Source organism: Aquarana catesbeiana, linkage group LG03, assembly GCF_042186555.1.
Source record: "Aquarana catesbeiana isolate 2022-GZ linkage group LG03, ASM4218655v1, whole genome shotgun sequence".
NCBI classification, from domain to species: domain Eukaryota; kingdom Metazoa; phylum Chordata; class Amphibia; order Anura; family Ranidae; genus Aquarana; species Aquarana catesbeiana.
Genome location: NC_133326.1, coordinates 91,294,072 through 91,311,043, shown reverse-complemented (window position 1 = coordinate 91,311,043; position 16,972 = coordinate 91,294,072). Strand labels below are relative to the sequence as shown.

General features: G+C 42.4%; 1 protein-coding gene across 1 annotated transcript in view; it reads right to left on the bottom strand.

Annotated features, from left to right (window-relative positions):
• LOC141131494 (uncharacterized) overlaps window positions 1-16,972 on the bottom strand; it is a 126,228-nt gene that overhangs the window by 50,371 nt on the left and 58,885 nt on the right. Inside the window, exon 4 of the mRNA XM_073618830.1 lies at window positions 7,171-7,572. Within this exon, the coding sequence (XP_073474931.1) occupies window positions 7,171-7,572 (402 nt within the window). The remainder of the gene's footprint in view (window positions 1-7,170; window positions 7,573-16,972) is intronic.

The window sequence follows — 16,972 nt, the reverse complement described above, 5'->3', positions numbered from 1 at the left end:
CTTATTCCCCTGAGAGAGATATTTATTCTCTTTCACGGGTAAATTGTGATTACTTGCAAAAAATAATTTATACAATGTATCATCTAATCTCATATGTTTTTTGTTTACTCTTTACTCCAGAATTCACTGGTTTCTTTTCTATCTATTCATCTCTTCAGTCCACACAGGTTGATCTGCGCAGTCAGCTCTGCATAACAAAAAGTAAGTCAAAACTATTTGATCTATTGCCATGGCACCACTGAATATACTTTCCCTGAATGTTCAGGGAATAAATGTCCCTCAAAATAGGACCAAAGCCTTCCGTACTTTCCATAACAAGAAGGCTCACATAGTATGCCTCCAAGAAACACACTTCACCAAAGATTCTACTCCAAAATATATTTCTCCTTTTTATCAACAAATTTACACGGCTTCTGCCTGTACCAAGCAAAGGGGAACTCTAATTGCATTTCACCGATCCACACCATTCACCTTATCATCAGAAATTAAAGACCCAGAAGGTAGATACCCGATACTCATGGGTTATATAATGGATACAGCAATCGCGGTGATTTCCTACTACGCTCCTAACAAACAATGTACACCATTCCTCTCACATATATTACAAGTGATTAATACACACAAAATAGGAACAGTGATAATGTGTGGGGATTCGAACCAGGTCCTCCTCCCATTTCTAGATAAATCACCTTTTACACCATCCAAAATAACCTCTAGATTACCTTTTTCTCAACTTCTTTCCAAATACAATCTGGTAGATTCGTGGAGAGAAAGTAACCCAATGAAAAAGAAATTCACTTATTTCTCGCACCCTCATCAAACCTTCACCAGAATAGATCATATTTTTCTAACAATAGGAATGATACCAGAAATTATTGCATCAGATATAATTCCGATTCCGTGGTCTGACCATAATGCAGTATACACTACTATAGCCTCAGCCATACCAAAAGAGCATGACCCAACGTGGTACTTACCGGACATAATGCTCAAACACCCACTACATCAGATGGCCATTGAACAAGCTTTAAAGGAATACATATCAATTAATAATACAACAGACATCTCCCCAATAACACTGTGGGAAGCTCATAAGCCTGTCTTGCGTGGTACAATACAAAGACAAATGGCACTATTTAAACGGGAACGCAAAAATCTAGCAAAAAAACTAGAACTCAATTTTAATGCAGCCTACATATCATTTCAAGATAATCCATCTCAGAGTACAAAATCTCATCTGGAAAAATCTAGATTGGAATACGATCTATTTCTCACTGAGTCAGTTGATAAATCCCTCAAACGCTCCAAACACAATTTCTACATGAATACAAACAAACCAGGTACATATTTGGCTCGGGCATTAAATTCAACTAACAAATCTTTCAAACCAATACGTTTGAAATTATCAAAAAATGTTTACACTTGTAATCCAGTTAAAATAGTCCATAAAATTTCACTCACATCTCGCAACTTTATACAAGACAAACAATGAATTTAATCCTACAGAGGCTGAATCCTTCTTCTCAAAAATAACCTTACCTGAGTTATCTCAGAATCAAAAAAGCAGTTTGGATGAGCCTATAACTATAGATGAAGTTGCTAACGCCATAAAAGACCTAAAACTTAACAAAAGACCAGGCCCAGACGGCTACTCGGCTTTATACTATAAAACATTCTCAGAAATACTCTCTCCCATTCTCACTGAAACTTTTAACAAACTTCTAGATGGACATTCTTTTCGGCAAGAAACACTAATGGCAATTGTTTGTATGATCCCAAAACCCCTTTCTGATGATACTTCCTGTGTGAATTATCGGCCTATCTCTCTGTTAAACCTCGATATTAAATTATTAGCAAAAATAATAGCAAAACGCCTCAATAGCATTATAGGAAAATTAATACATAGAGATCAAGTAGGCTTCATGCCAAATAGACAGGCAGGCGATAATATACGCAGGGCAGTGTTATTGGCACATATTGCTAAAAACGGAAAATCCCTTTATGTTTTCTATCTCTCGATATTAAAAGGGCATTTGACACAGTATCCTGGCAATATATGCAATATACATTACAAAAATGGGGTTTTGGACCCCACTTTTTAACATGGATCAAAGCATTATATAATAAACCCAAAGCCTATATAAAATATGCTGGATACAAATCTGAAGCCTTTAATATCGAAAGAGGTACCCGACAGGGTTGCCCATTATCTCCCTTATTATTTGCCCTTATACTCTAACCCATGGCCCAATACATCAGAACAAACCAAACTATAACTGGCATTGAAGTAGGAGGTATAAGAAACAAATAGCTCCGCGCTTAGGTAAAAAAGGAACTGCAGCCCCCCCAACACAGAATAACACCAATGTGAAATTCTAAGTAAAGTGGAGTACCAAAAAGGGGTGATTGGCGCTGTTCCACTAAATTTCGTCTGATGTGCAAAAGCTGATGTGGTGTGTCAAGTAAAGTGTGAAAATAAAAGATATATAAAAAAATAAACATAAATTATTATATATGTAGGACTGATGAAATTACAGTCGTGTGGGAATTACTGAAATATATGTGACGAATGCCCACATATATATAAAGTGCAACGTGTATTATCTCCTTACTAGACAAAAGGTAATCAAAAACAAAACCTTATAAGTGGGTATAAAAAAATGTGATATGAATTCCCAAAAAACCTTCAGAAAATCCTTAAAACATGACATAAATGACATAAATATGTGCATTAAAAACGCAAATATGTGCATAAATTGCTCAAATAAAAATAAAAATAAGAACCCTATAATCATAAAAGAGTTTAAAAATAAATCATGAAATCATCAGTCCACAGAATGTCCCAAAAAATAATATAATAAAATAAAATTAAAAAAAAAAAATAAAAAATCTTGAGAACGTTCTTCCTAAAGTGCAAATGGTGAGTCTCTTCAAACTTCTAGCAGTGCTCTTAGTGATGTAAACTCTTCCAGCCTTCCAAAGGCCCACCAATGTGCCCTCACTCACCGGAAGAATTCACCCCTGCAGGGGTATCAAGCCTGTCAGCCGTATCCTGCAGCACTGGTCCCTGGTGAAAGTCCCTCAATCGGATCTCCACTCCTGGTATCCGGATCGGTTCCAGTCACTCCCCGCAGACACATCCATATAAAACAAAGACGAGCCCCATCGCGTGAATCCGTAAAAACTATATTGCTTTATTAAAAAATGTTGATAAAACAAACAACAATGCTCCGCTGCCTGATTGGCAGTCAAACCAAGTGTGGTGAGAGCAGCGCGGTGCGGCGTGCGTTCCACTGCTCGCTCCACACCCGGAAGTAAAGCAAAAAGACAGGACGTATGCGTATCACGTGGCCACGACTTACGCGTTTCGTCATCCAGACGTCATCACGCGCCTCAGATGACGTCTGGATGACGAAACGCGTAAGGCGTGGCCACGTGATATGCATACGTCCTGTCTTTTTGCTTTACTTCCGGGTGTGGAGCGAGCGGTGGAACGCACGCCGCACCGCGCTGCTCTCACCACACTTGGTTTGACTGCCAATCAGGCAGCGGAGCATTGTTGTTTGTTTTATCAACATTTTTTAATAAAGCAATATAGTTTTTACGGATTCACGCGATGGGGCTCGTCTTTGTTTTATATGGATGTGTCTGCGGGGAGTGACTGGAACCGATCCGGATACCAGGAGTGGAGATCCGATTGAGGGACTTTCACCAGGGACCAGTGCTGCAGGATACGGCTGACAGGCTTGATACCCCTGCAGGGGTGAATTCTTCCGGTGAGTGAGGGCACATTGGGGGGCCTTTGGAAGGCTGGAAGAGTTTACATCACTAAGAGCACTGCTAGAAGTTTGAAGAGACTCACCATTTGCACTTTAGGAAGAACGTTCTCAAGATTTTTTATTTTATTTTATTTTATTTTATTATATTATTTTTTGGGACATTCTGTGGACTGATGATTTCATGATTTATTTTTAAACTCTTTTATGATTATAGGGTTCTTATTTTTATTTGAGCAATTTATGCACATATTTGCGTTTTTTATGCACATATTTATGTCATTTATGTCATGTTTTAAGGATTTTCTGAAGGTTTTTTGGGAATTCATATCACATTTTTTTATACCCACTTATAAGGTTTTGTTTTTGATTACCTTTTGTCTAGTAAGGAGATAATACACGTTGCACTTTATATATATATATGTGGGCATTCGTCGCATATATTTCAGAAATTCCCACACGACTGTAATTTCATCAGTCCTACATATATAATAATTTATGTTTATTTTTTATATATCTTTTATTTTCACACTTTACTTGACACACCACATCAGCTTTTGCACATCAGACGAAATTTAGTGGAACAGCGCCAATCACCCCTTTTTGGTACTCCATTGAAGTAGGAGGTATTACACACAAATTATGTATATTTGCAGACGATATATTATTTTTTCTATCATCACCACAGGTCTCTGGTCCTAACTTAATACCAGCTCTTGATGGATTTGCAGCCCTTTTCGGCCTTATGATTAATCCTAAGAAATGCCTAGTGCTTAATATTTCACTCATAAACATGGAATTGATCCCGGCTGGGGCTGCACTCCCATTCACATGGGCAGAAAAATCAATCCCATATCTTGGAATTCATTTAACAGCATCTCATTCTGACTTATTCTCAACCAATTATCCTCCTGTATTAAGACAGATCACAAATCTAATAAAACAATGGTCGCAACTTCCTTTATCCTGGATAGGGAAGATTAATGCAATCAAAATGACTATTCTACCCAAATTGCTTTATCTATTCAGAGTCCTCCCTATTCCAATTCCTTCCTGTTTTTTGAGAATAGTACAAAAAAGAGCAACTTCGTTTATATGGGGCTCTTCTAAACCACGTATACCTATACACACACTACATCTTCCCAAAAATAAAGGAGGCCAGGGATACCCTAATTTTACTAACTACTATAGAGCAGCACATTTGGCCAGTCTGTCCAAATACCATGCAAAACAGGAAATCCCATTATGGGTATTTATAGAGGCTTCAGAAAACGACCCTCTATTAATATCAAATTTATTATGGCTTGATCCTAAAGACCGCTTTAAAATTCATAATCCCATAACTAAACACTTCTTATCTCTCTGGGATAAACTAAAAACCAAATATCAGTTACAATCTCCACACAATCCTCTCCTTTCTTTTATCAGAAATCCGGCCTTTTATCCGGCATGGATCTATCCAAATTCTTTTAAAGCTTGGACAACATCAGGCATTCAGACACTAAATGACTTCATAGCATCTAAATCATTCCTTTCATTCCCATCGCTTAGAGAAAAATATGATCTACCAAACTCTGAGATATTTAGATATCTCCAAATCAAAAATTTCTATACACCATTCCTAAAGGGGGATACACCATTATCCCAATTATCCATTTTTGAATCAATCTGTACAAAAGATCCATTTGCTAAAGGTACAATTTCATCACTTTATAATCAAATATATGGAGTAGCAAATCTTAATAGACCCTCTTACGTTCAGAGGTGGGAGGAGGACCTGGGACGAACTTTAGAAGACATGGACTGGTCTAACATATGGCTCACATCTAAGTCATCTTCACCCAACATCTTAGCACTGGAGACAAATTATAAAGTCCTAACTCGCTGGTACCTTGTACCCACTAGAGTGGCAAAATATTCATCTAATACCTCAGCTCTTTGTTTTCGAGGATGCCCAGAAATAGGCACATATTTACACATATGGTGGACGTGCCCAGTAATCCAAACCTTCTGGAAGGAAGTCTTCGTGATTGCATCTAAAATATTTTAAAAAATAATACAACCAGATCCATATTTAACTCTACTTAATCTAAAACCGGAATGGTTAACACTCTCTCAATTCAAACTTATGATCCAACTAATAACGGCTGCAAAACAAACAGTGGCCAAGGCATGGAAATCTCCTACATTGGTACTAGCAGAAACAATTCACAGAATGAATAATACAATGTCCCATGCTAAGATGGTAGCCATCGATCAAAATCAAATTCCAAAATTTGAAAAACTTTGGCATCCTTGGATAAAACAACAGTTCCTGTCAAACTTCAATGACTCTGCCCTGTTGCCATGGTAACAGATTAAATGACTTACAGAGACACCCATTCTAAGGCTTCAAAGAGAACTAAAAAGAATAAACTGACGAGCGGGACAACCTTGTGGACCATATCTCTACCTTTCAACCCTTTTTCTTCTTTCTCTTTCCTTTTCTCCACCTCACGATTAAAGCTCATTATCAGAATTTATTTGACCTATATACACTCTACTTGTAAACAATATGTATAGTAGGTATAAATCATTTAAATACCTACAAAAGTAACTAAGGAAATGATATATATCTTTAATTTAGGTTTACGTGAACCCAATGTTTAATATTTGAAATTTCATGATATTTACCTATATAAACCCTACTGTAAAACAATGAGCTTACTTTATAGATCCTTGTAAACTTACTTTATGTATCTTTATAACATTGTATACTCAATAAACTTCTTTTGACAAGGAAAAAAAAAAAAAAAAAAAAACCTTTTTTCCCCTTTGTAAAGTGATAGTCACGTTTTTTGTTTTTTTTTTTCTTGTTTTTTTTTTAGTTTTTCTTTCAGCATTTAAGCTGTGCCCACACTGCAAGGGTTAGAAGAAACTGTTCCACTTACCTGACCCTCTGCTCCCTTGGCAGATTGTGCTCCCCCACACTTCAGCAATGGACTGTTTCTTGGCGTCAACATATACAATGCAGGGCTATCGACCCAGTATTGGTCCTCATGTCAGAACCCTAAAATGTTGGCGCGTAGAAAAGAAGATGCTGTGTGGGAACTGATCTAACAGCAGCGAGGAGAGGAGGCTCAGGTAAGTAAATCTTCTTTTATTTCCCTCCTAGACCTAAATGAGCAAATAACCTTTGTAGAATGGGCACAACCCTACTACAAGGGATATTTGTCTGGAGTCAGTTGCATTACTGGTGTTTATCAAGCTTTGACTTGGAAACCATAATCACATATTGCATGACAAGTGTAGAACTTGTATGTAGTATATCAATATACTTTGCTGTCATTATTGTTTCACTGGGTGTATAACAATACAATATTAACATTTAATGCAGAATTAGAAGTTAACATACCATACATACTCTCTGTGTCTCCATTGGTAACTTGAATAAATGTTTTATTCACTCTTTTCCATTTATAGCCACCATCATCAAAGAAAAATACAATACAAAGATATTCTCCAGTTTGAGAGATTGTAATGTTTTCAATGTCCAGATAATGAAGTGAATGTGTTTGATTATATCTTTGACAATTTCCCTCAATAGGACAACACAGATTATTTTTTGAAAAGTTGTATAACTCTAATGTCCTTATTACTTCCACTGAAGATAAGCACTTCATGTTTCTATTATGATATGTAGCTATCCAGAGCAAAGCATATGAACCTGTTGTCAGTGTTGCGTTAACATGACACTGAAGAGTGACATTTTCACCTTCTATATATGTTGTTGTATTATCTTTATTTTCATGGGTTCCTGCAAGCAAAAAAAAAAGTGTGTCAAAAAGTGTCAAATCGTATTCTTATGATATGCTCTTTACAACAATGTTAATAAGTTTCAGTCTATATAAAGATGATATTACAGTCAGATTCCAGTGGTCTGGGTTACCCTTAGACTCACTAAAGTCAAATTGTTCTTTGCTTATGTGCTTTAACCCTTGCATGCCCATCCCCACCAGTATATACTTACATTTTCTTTGCCCCCTTGCTGTTTTGTTCATTGTCAGGAGCATAAGGAAAACCCTGGTAATTCTGGGCACAGGATATCATGTGACTTACCCGTGTGACCACACAGGGCCTGTCAGTACTGTCATAGGGGCCCATATCCCTTTGTGAGCTACAACTCTGGGGACTTAGAGCACACATGGGCCGAATGACTCCTGGTTCTGTTCACGGTAGAACTTTTGAACATCGCAAAAGTTTGGAGCCGAATAACGAACCCCTTTGAAGTCTATGGTGCCCATTTTGAAGAGTTATATGCAAGTAATTGAACATACAATGGTTATGGGGGTCCGTGTACTGCCCTGGGGGACATGTATCAATGAAAAAAAAGTTTATAAAAAAACATAATTTTTAAATAAGCAGTGATTTACTGATGCTTACAGTGAAACAATAACAATGAAAAATATTTTTAAATATAGTGCCTGGGGGTCCCCTTAGTCTGTCTGTAAAGTGGCATATCTGTACCGTATATAGAACCTGCTGCAGCAATAATGGCATTAATAAAGCCAAAAAAATAACCATTCAAGCCTTCTTTATTTTATAAACAACAGCTGGGGGAGCCAGTCTGCATGATAAGGCCACAACTGAGTGTACTCGGAACAAGATTAGAGATTTTTTGGATAAATTCTGGTTTCTCTTTCAGAGACTTTGGATAGAAGTAACAGGTGCAGAAAAATTGGGCTTTGGGCGTTGGTGGTGCCTTCACACCTTAACCCTATAGAGGTACTCTTGCTGAAAGCAAGAATGGGCCTTGCTGTCAAAAATTGAAACGATATGCACTTGTCAAACAGGTGCGTAAATGGTCTTTGGGCGTCAATTGTGCTCATGAATCCTACATGAAAAAAGCTAGGCAGCTTAGACAGACTTTCAGAGATTCAAGATCCAGAAAGCATTTAATCAGCAACATCGAACATCAGTGGTTTGATAGCTGCTGCTAATCCAGGACTGTATGGATCAAAAAGTTACAGGAGGCACCAACACAGGATGGAACTGTGGGAGCCTAAGGTAGCACAGTACCACAGCCTAAATTTGGATTAAATAAGAAGAAAGTAGAAAAAATTGACTTTCCAGGCACCAATCATAGAAAAATAAACAATAATATTTTATTAATAGTTAATAATTACAATAAAAAAAATTTAAAATACTGCAAACTATTTGCAATAGCAGCTAAACCTCTCCAATGTGAACTATAAATGTCAGAAATCATGTCATAAAAGACATATATGATAATAACATTTACTCTAAGCTCATAGGCTCTACATGTTTCGTGAAAACTCGCTTCTTTAGGAGATTGATAAGCATTCTAAGGAGAAAAAGAGGCAGATAATTGTAACAATTTTATAATCTTCATTAAATATATAAAAAGGGTCTCGACAGATGAATACAGGATTGCAGGGCAACATCAAAAAACGGCCAAACGCAGGCATGCATAATGCGTAGACATGTGCACTGACAAAAAATGTGTTAATTTTCGTTTAATTCGTTTTTTGCTTTTTTCGGAAATTCAAAAATTTGGAAATTCGAAAATACAGAAATTCGAATTTTTGAATTTCCGAATTTCCACATTTCCGAATTTTCATATTTACGAATTTCGAATTTTCGAATTCCGAATGTCCGAATTTTCGGAATTAGAAAATTCGGAAATTCAAAAATCCGAAAATTCGAAAATCTGAAAAAAAGAAAAAAAATAATCAGTAAAATTCGAAATAATAACTAATAACTAACTTCGGCAGCATAGGCTTTTTCCATCTACGCCCACTATGCACGCCCGTGCACTGCTATTGCCTGTGGTACCTCTGGGGGAGCCCATCCTCCTTTGGTCCTCCCTGGGACGCTCTCCCCGCTCGGCCGCGTCTCGCTCCCGCAATGCAGTGTGCGCATGCGAGGACGAACGGAGATGCGCGCGCATCCCTATTCGGCCGAGTCAGGTGATGCGGAAGTCCTTCCGCACACCTGATTGGGATGTGTATATAGGGCTGCTGGTAACAGCCCTATATTATGGCATCCACCCCAGGAGCTGATAGTATTCAGGATCCATCTACACATTTTTATCCTATACGGCTTGGTATGCAGCTTCCCTTATGGCTTGATTTTTAGACACCTGACATATGGTGATTAGGGATGAGCCGAACACCCCCCGGTTCGGTTCGCACCAGAACCTGCGAACGGACCGAAAGTTCGCACGAACGTTAGAACCCCATTGACGTCTATGGGACTCGCACGTTCGAAATCAAAAGTGCTCATTTTAAAGGCTAATTTGCATGGTATTGTCCTAAAAAGGGTTGGGGACCCGGGTCCTACCCCAGGGGACATGTATCAATGCAAAAAAAAATTTTAAAAACGGACGTTTTTTCGGGAGCAGTGATTTTAATGATGCTTAAAGTAAAAAAAAAAGTGAAATATTCCTTTAAATATCGTACCTGGGGGGTGTCTATAGTATGCCTGTAAAGTGGCGCGTGTTTCCCGTGTTTAGAACAGTCCCTGCACAAAATGTCATTTTTAAAGGAAAAAATCTCATTTAAAACTGCTTGCGGGTTTAATGTAATGTCGGGTCCTGGCAATATGGATGAAAATCAGTGAGACAAACGGTACCCCCCAGTCCATTACCAGGCCCTTTGGGTCTTGTATGGATATTAAGGGGAACCCCGCACCCAAATTAAAATAAGGAAAGGTGTGGGGCCACCAGGCCCTATATACTCTGAACAGCAGTATACAGGCGGTGCAAACAAGACAGGGACTGTAGGTTTGTTGTTAAGTAGAATCTGTTTGTCATTTTGAACGGGTACATTTTTAACGTGTTTAGCTCCAGCCAAAATATCTTTTTAAGCTTTTTGGAAAACATAGGGAAGGATTATCACCCCTGTGACATTTGTTTTGCTGTCTTTCCTCCTCTTTAGAAGATTTCACCTCACTTTTTGTCCCAATGACAAATGTTTTTTGAGAATTTGGGGTTTTTTGTGGAACAAGGATTGGAAAGCATCAGTGGAAAGGAGAAATGTTTTTCCCATATTAACTCTTACAGGAGAGAATTTCCCTTCCTAGGGGTAGATTTCATCTCACTTCCTGTTGTCTCCTTCCGTTTGCAAGTAGGAGTCGTTTGTAAGTTAGATGTTTGAAAGTAGGGGCCTGCCCTATATAGTCAGCAGAAATTTGGGCCTTAGGTGTTGTTGTGGCCACAACATTGTAAGCCCTCACAGGGCTCTGCTGTGAAATATTAGATCAAGAATTGTAATTACATGCCCCTGTTAAACAGGGGCAGAAAAACTGGGCCTTCGGTGGTGGTGGTGGTGGTGGTGGTGCTGGTGTCAAAACACTGTAAGTCCGCACTCGCTCTTGGTGGGTGCAGAAATGGGCCCTGCTGTGAAATATTAGATCAAGAATTGTAATTACATGCCCCTGTTGAACAGGGGCAGAAAAATTGGGCCTGTGGTGGTGGTGGTGCTGGTGCCACAACACTGCAACCCCTCACAGACACTTTAGTTGGAACGCAGGAACGAGCCCTGCTGCAAAGTATTGCATCAAAAATTGTAATTACACTCCCCTGTTAAACAGGGGCTGAAAAATTGTGCCTTAGGCACTGGTGGTGGCGCCCAGAACCAAAAATGTTCTTACAAGCTATCAGCGTGATGATTGAGGAGGAAGAGGATAATTACTCAGGGATAGTCACTCAGCATCAGCATAGGCAGTCTTTGAAGGGATCTGAGATTTCAAAAAAAATTATTCGGTTACATCAGCATCAGGTGCTTGGTAGCTGGTGGTGATCCAAGACTGATTCATTTTTATGAAGGTCAGTCGATCGACCGAGTCGGTGGACAGACGCACCCTGTGATCGGTTACCACGCCTCCAGCAGCACTGAATGTGCGTTCCGAAAGAACGCTGGATGCAGGACAGGCCAGTAGCTCAATTGCATACTGTGCAAGCTCTGGCCAGTGATCCATCCTCAAGACCCAGTAACCCAGAGGATTTTCGGTGGGAAAGGTGTCCAAGTCTGATCTTGCCCCTAGGTATTCCTGCACCATGTAAAACAGACGCTGGCGATGGTTGCTGGAACCGATCATACCTTGGGGCTGCGGACCAAAAAATTGTCTGAACGCATCGGTCAGACGGCCACCTTCTCCACCGCTCCTTCTTTGACTGACCGAAGCCTCAGCAACACGTTGTCCAGAAACAGGAGTTTGTAACCTCCCAGTCTCTGGGAACGCGTTGCACAGACCTTTCTGCAAGGCCTCCCGAAGATGTTTCATCCTCTGCTCCCTCTGCGATGGCAAGATAAGGTCCGCAACCTTACCCTTGTAACGTGGATCAAGGAGGGTTGCCAGCCAGTATTGGTCCTTCTCCTTGATACCACGAATACGAGGATCCTTACGCAGGCTTTGCAGGATCAGGGAGGCCATGCAGCCTAGGTTTGTCCGGAGTCCTCTGGGTCACTAAGGAAGACATGGTCCACAGCCACCTCCTCCCAGCCACGTACAAGTCCATGTGTTTCTTGGGACTGATCCCTTAAAGACTGCTGCTGATGCTGAGTGCCAGGCTCCACCTCCATACTGACACAATCTTCCTCCTCCTCCTCCTCCTCGTCTTCCTGTGTGATTGGCGGGCATGCAGGAACACTGTCTGGATAAAGGGGGCCTTGAGAGCTAGGGAAATCCTCCTCTTCCTGCCTCTGTTCTGCCTCAAGTGCCCTGTCCATTATTCCACGCAGCATGTGCTCCAACAGGTGGACAAGGGGGACAGTGTCACTGATGCATGCACTGTCACTGCTCACCATCCTCGTGGCCTCCTCAAATGGTGATAGGACAGTGTATGCATCCCTGATCATGGCCCACTGGCGTGGGGAAAAAAAAACAAGCTCCCCTGACCCTGTCCTGGTGCCATAGTCGCACAGGTACTCATTGATGGCCCTCTGCTGCATGTGCAGCCGCTGCAGCATGGCCAACGTTGAGTTCCACCTGGTGGGCATGTCACAGATTAGGTGGTTCTTGGGCAGGTTAAACTCCTTTTGGAGGTCCGCCAGCCGAGCACTGGCATTATATGACCGGCGGAAATGCACACAGACTTTCCTGGCCTTCCTCAGGACATCCTGTAAGCCCGGGTACCTGCCCAAGAACCGCTGCACCACCAAGTTAAGGATGTGAGCCAAACAGGGCACATGGGTCATTTGTCCCTGTTGGAGGGCAGAGAGGAGGTTGGTGCCATTGTCGCAAACCACCATTCCTGCCTTAAGTTGGCGTGGCGTCTACCACCTCTGAACCTGCCCCTGCAGAGCTGACAGAACCTCTGCCCCAGTGTGGCTCCTGTCCCCCAAGCACACCAGCTCAAGCACCGCATGGCATCTTTTGGCCTGCGTACTTGCGTAGCCCCTTGAACGGCTACGGAGCACCACTGGTTCCGAGGACAAAGCACAGGAAGAGGCCATGGAGGAAGAAGAAGAGGAGGTGGTGGAGGAGAGAGGTGTGTCACAATCATTAGCATTTTGGAGGCGTGGTGGCGGAACAACCTCCAACACTACTGCACCTTGTCCTGCATCCTTCCCAGCTGCCAGCAGAGTCACCCAATGCGCCGTGAAACTTAGGTAACGTCCCTGTCCATGCCTGCTGGACCATGAGTCAGGGGTAATATGCACCTTACCGCTGACCGCCCTGTCCAGCAAGGCATGGACATTGCCTTCCACATGCCGGTAGAGAGCCGGAATCGCCTTCCGTGAGAAAAAGTGGCGTTTGGGTACCTGCCACTGAGGAACCACACATTCCACAAACTCACGGGCGGGGGCAGAGTCTACCAACTGAAAAGGCAGTAGTTGAAGTGCTAGCAATTTTGCCAAGCTAGCATTCAACCGCTGGGCATGTGGATGGCTGGGAGCAAACTTCTTTCGGCGGTGCAGCAGCTGGGGCAGGGAAATTTGCCTGGTACAATCTGACGTCATGTACCAAAAGCAGATTGCCCACAAGTACTTGGCTGTGGCACACCTAATTCTACACCTTCATTCCTCTCAGTGCAGGTCTCAGAGAGGACTGAAGGTATAGTGGGGTTGGAAATCTCAGCTGATGAGGAGCAAGGAGAGGTCCTCTTTGTTCTTTGGTGTGGGTCTTTTAGATACGCTTGGCAACGAACTGCATGGCAGGTCAACATATGTCTGGTCAAGCATGTGGTACCCAAGCGGGAGATGTTTTGGCCACGCGAGATACGCTTGAGACATATGTTGCAAATAGCAGCGGTGCGATCTGATGCACTCGTCTCAAAAAAGGCCCACACCAAAGAACTTTTTGAATAACGCACAGAGACTGCAGCGCCCTGCACATGTGGAGCTTTGGGGTGTGATGCAGTCAATGTGCTGCCCTTATGATGTGCCACCTCCTCCTCCTCCTCCTCTCTCCTATCAGGCACCCACGTTGAGTCAGTGACCTCATCATCCCCTCCCTCCTCATCACTGGAGCAAACCTGGCAGTATGCTGCAGCAGCGGGAGCATGACTGCCAGATTGCTGTCCTTCTTGGGCACCCCCTCTGTCCGTGCTCATGTTACTGCCTTCATCGAGCTCAGTATCATCATCAGAGCCTTCCAAACGCTGGGCATCCTCCTGGAGCATGTACCCAACACTGTGGTCAAACAGTTCGAGGGACTCCTCAGGAGGACATGGTGGGGCTAGGGAAGGAGTCACTGATGACATTGAGCCGAAGGAAGAGGCCGCTGCTTTGCCAGACAAAGTACCCTGGGCATGGGTGAGAGAGGATGAGGACGGCTTGGTCATCCACTCGACCAAGTCTTCTGCATGTTGCGGCTCAACACGGCCAGCTGCCGAAAAAAAGGCCAAGCGTGTCCCACGGCCACGTGCTGATGAGGATGCACCGTCTCCACGACCAGCACTAAACACAGAGCCTGCTTGCCCTCTCTTATTGGCTTGTGACTGTCTACCTCTCCTTCTTGGCCTTCCAGACATACTAATGGCCTGTAGCTGCACTAAGCTGGGATATATATATATATATATATATATATATATATATATATATATATATATATATATATATATATATATGTATGTACTGATACTGCAGCTAGCAAAATCAACTCCCTGCCTCTAGTATGAGAACACCACCAACCTTCTACGGGTAGCTTTAGCTGAACACTGTGAGGTGGACGCACCCCACTAACTTGTAGGTTTAGCTGAACACTGTGAACAGGACGCACCCCACTAACTTGCAGGTTTAGCTGAACACTGTGAGCAGGACGCACCCCACTAACTTGTAGGTTTAGCTGAACACTGTAAGGTGGACGCACCACACTAACTTGTAGGTTTAGCTGAACACTGTGAGCAGGACGCACCCCACTAACTTGCAGGTTTAGCTGAACACTGTGAACAGGACGCACCCCACTAACTTGTAGGTTTAGCTGAACACGGTGAGCAGGACGCACTGCGCCAACTGTAAATAGTCTAGCTGCCTGACTGTGGTACTAATAGGATCAAAAAAACACCAGTAATTTTCTTCAGGTAGCTGTATATACTGTAACAAGACAAGCCTGCCTGTCAGTAAGAAGATAACAGGAACGGATCTAGCTGAACACTGTGAGCAGGACGCACCCCACTAACTTGTAGGTTTAGCTGAACACTGTGAGCAGGACGCACCGCACTAACTTGTAGGTTTAGCTGAACACTCTGAGCAGGACGCACTGCACTAACTTGTAGGTTTAGCTGAACACTCTGAGCAGGACGCACCCCACTAACTTGTAGGTTTAGCTGAACACTGTAAGGTGGACGCACCACACTAACTTGTAGGTTTAGCTGAACACTGTGAGCAGGACGCACCCCACTAACTTGCAGGTTTAGCTGAACACTGTGAACAGGACGCACCCCACTAACTTGTAGGTTTAGCTGAACACGGTGAGCAGGACGCACTGCACCAACTGTAAATAGTCTAGCTGCCTGACTGTGGTACTAATAGGATCAAAAAAACACCAGTAATTTTCTTCAGGTAGCTGTATATACTGTAACAAGACAAGCCTGCCTGTCAGTAAGAAGATAACAGGAACGGATCTAGCTGAACACTGTGAGCAGGACGCACCCCACTAACTTGTAGGTTTAGCTGAACACTGTGAGCAGGACGCACCGCACTAACTTGTAGGTTTAGCTGAACACTCTGAGCAGGACGCACTGCACTAACTTGTAGGTTTAGCTGAACACTCTGAGCAGGACGCACCCCACTAACTTGTAGGTTTAGCTGAACACTGTGAGCAGGACGCACCCCACTAACTTGTAGGTTTAGCTGAACACTGTGAGCAGGACGCACCCCACTAACTGTAAATAGTCTAGCTGCCTGACTGTGGTACTAATAGGATCAAAAGAACACCAGTAATTTTCTTCAGGTAGCTGTAAATACTGTAACAAGACAAGCCTGCCTGTCAGTAGGAAGATAACAAGAATGGATCTAGCTAAACTGAATAAAGTGTATATGTATATATATATATATATATATATATATATATATATATATATATATATGCAACACCTGGGATGCATATATATACACAATACACTGTAAGTGCAGCTAACTGACTGACTGACTGTTCTGCCTAATCTATCTAACTCAAATCAAATGTCACTGTCTGTCTCTCTCTCTCTCTCAATGAACGCCGGAACACACACTACACAGGGCCGCCGTGCAGGCGGCCTTATATAGTGTGGGGCGTGTACTAAATCCCCTGAGCCTAAATCCCCTATGCAACACCTGGGATGCATATATATACACAATACACTGTAAGTGCAGCTAACTGACTGACTGTTCTGCCTAATCTATCTAACTCAAATCAAATGTCACTGTCTGTCTCTCTCTCTCTCTCTCAATGAACGCCAGAACACACACTACACAGGGCCGCCGTGCAGGCGGCCTTATATAGTGTGGGGCATGTACTAAATCCCCTGAGCCATAATTGGAGAAAGCCTCCTTGGCTTTGGCCAATTACGGCTCTCTGTTCAGGCGGCGCTGTGATTGGCCAAGCATGCGGGTCATAGTGCATTCTTGGCCAATCATCAGCCAGCAATGCACTGCGATGCCGCAGTGAATTATGGGCCGTGACGCGCCACACGAATTTGGCGCGAACGGCCCATATCGTTCGCAATTCGGCGAACGGGCGAACAGACGATGTTCGAGTCGAACATGGGT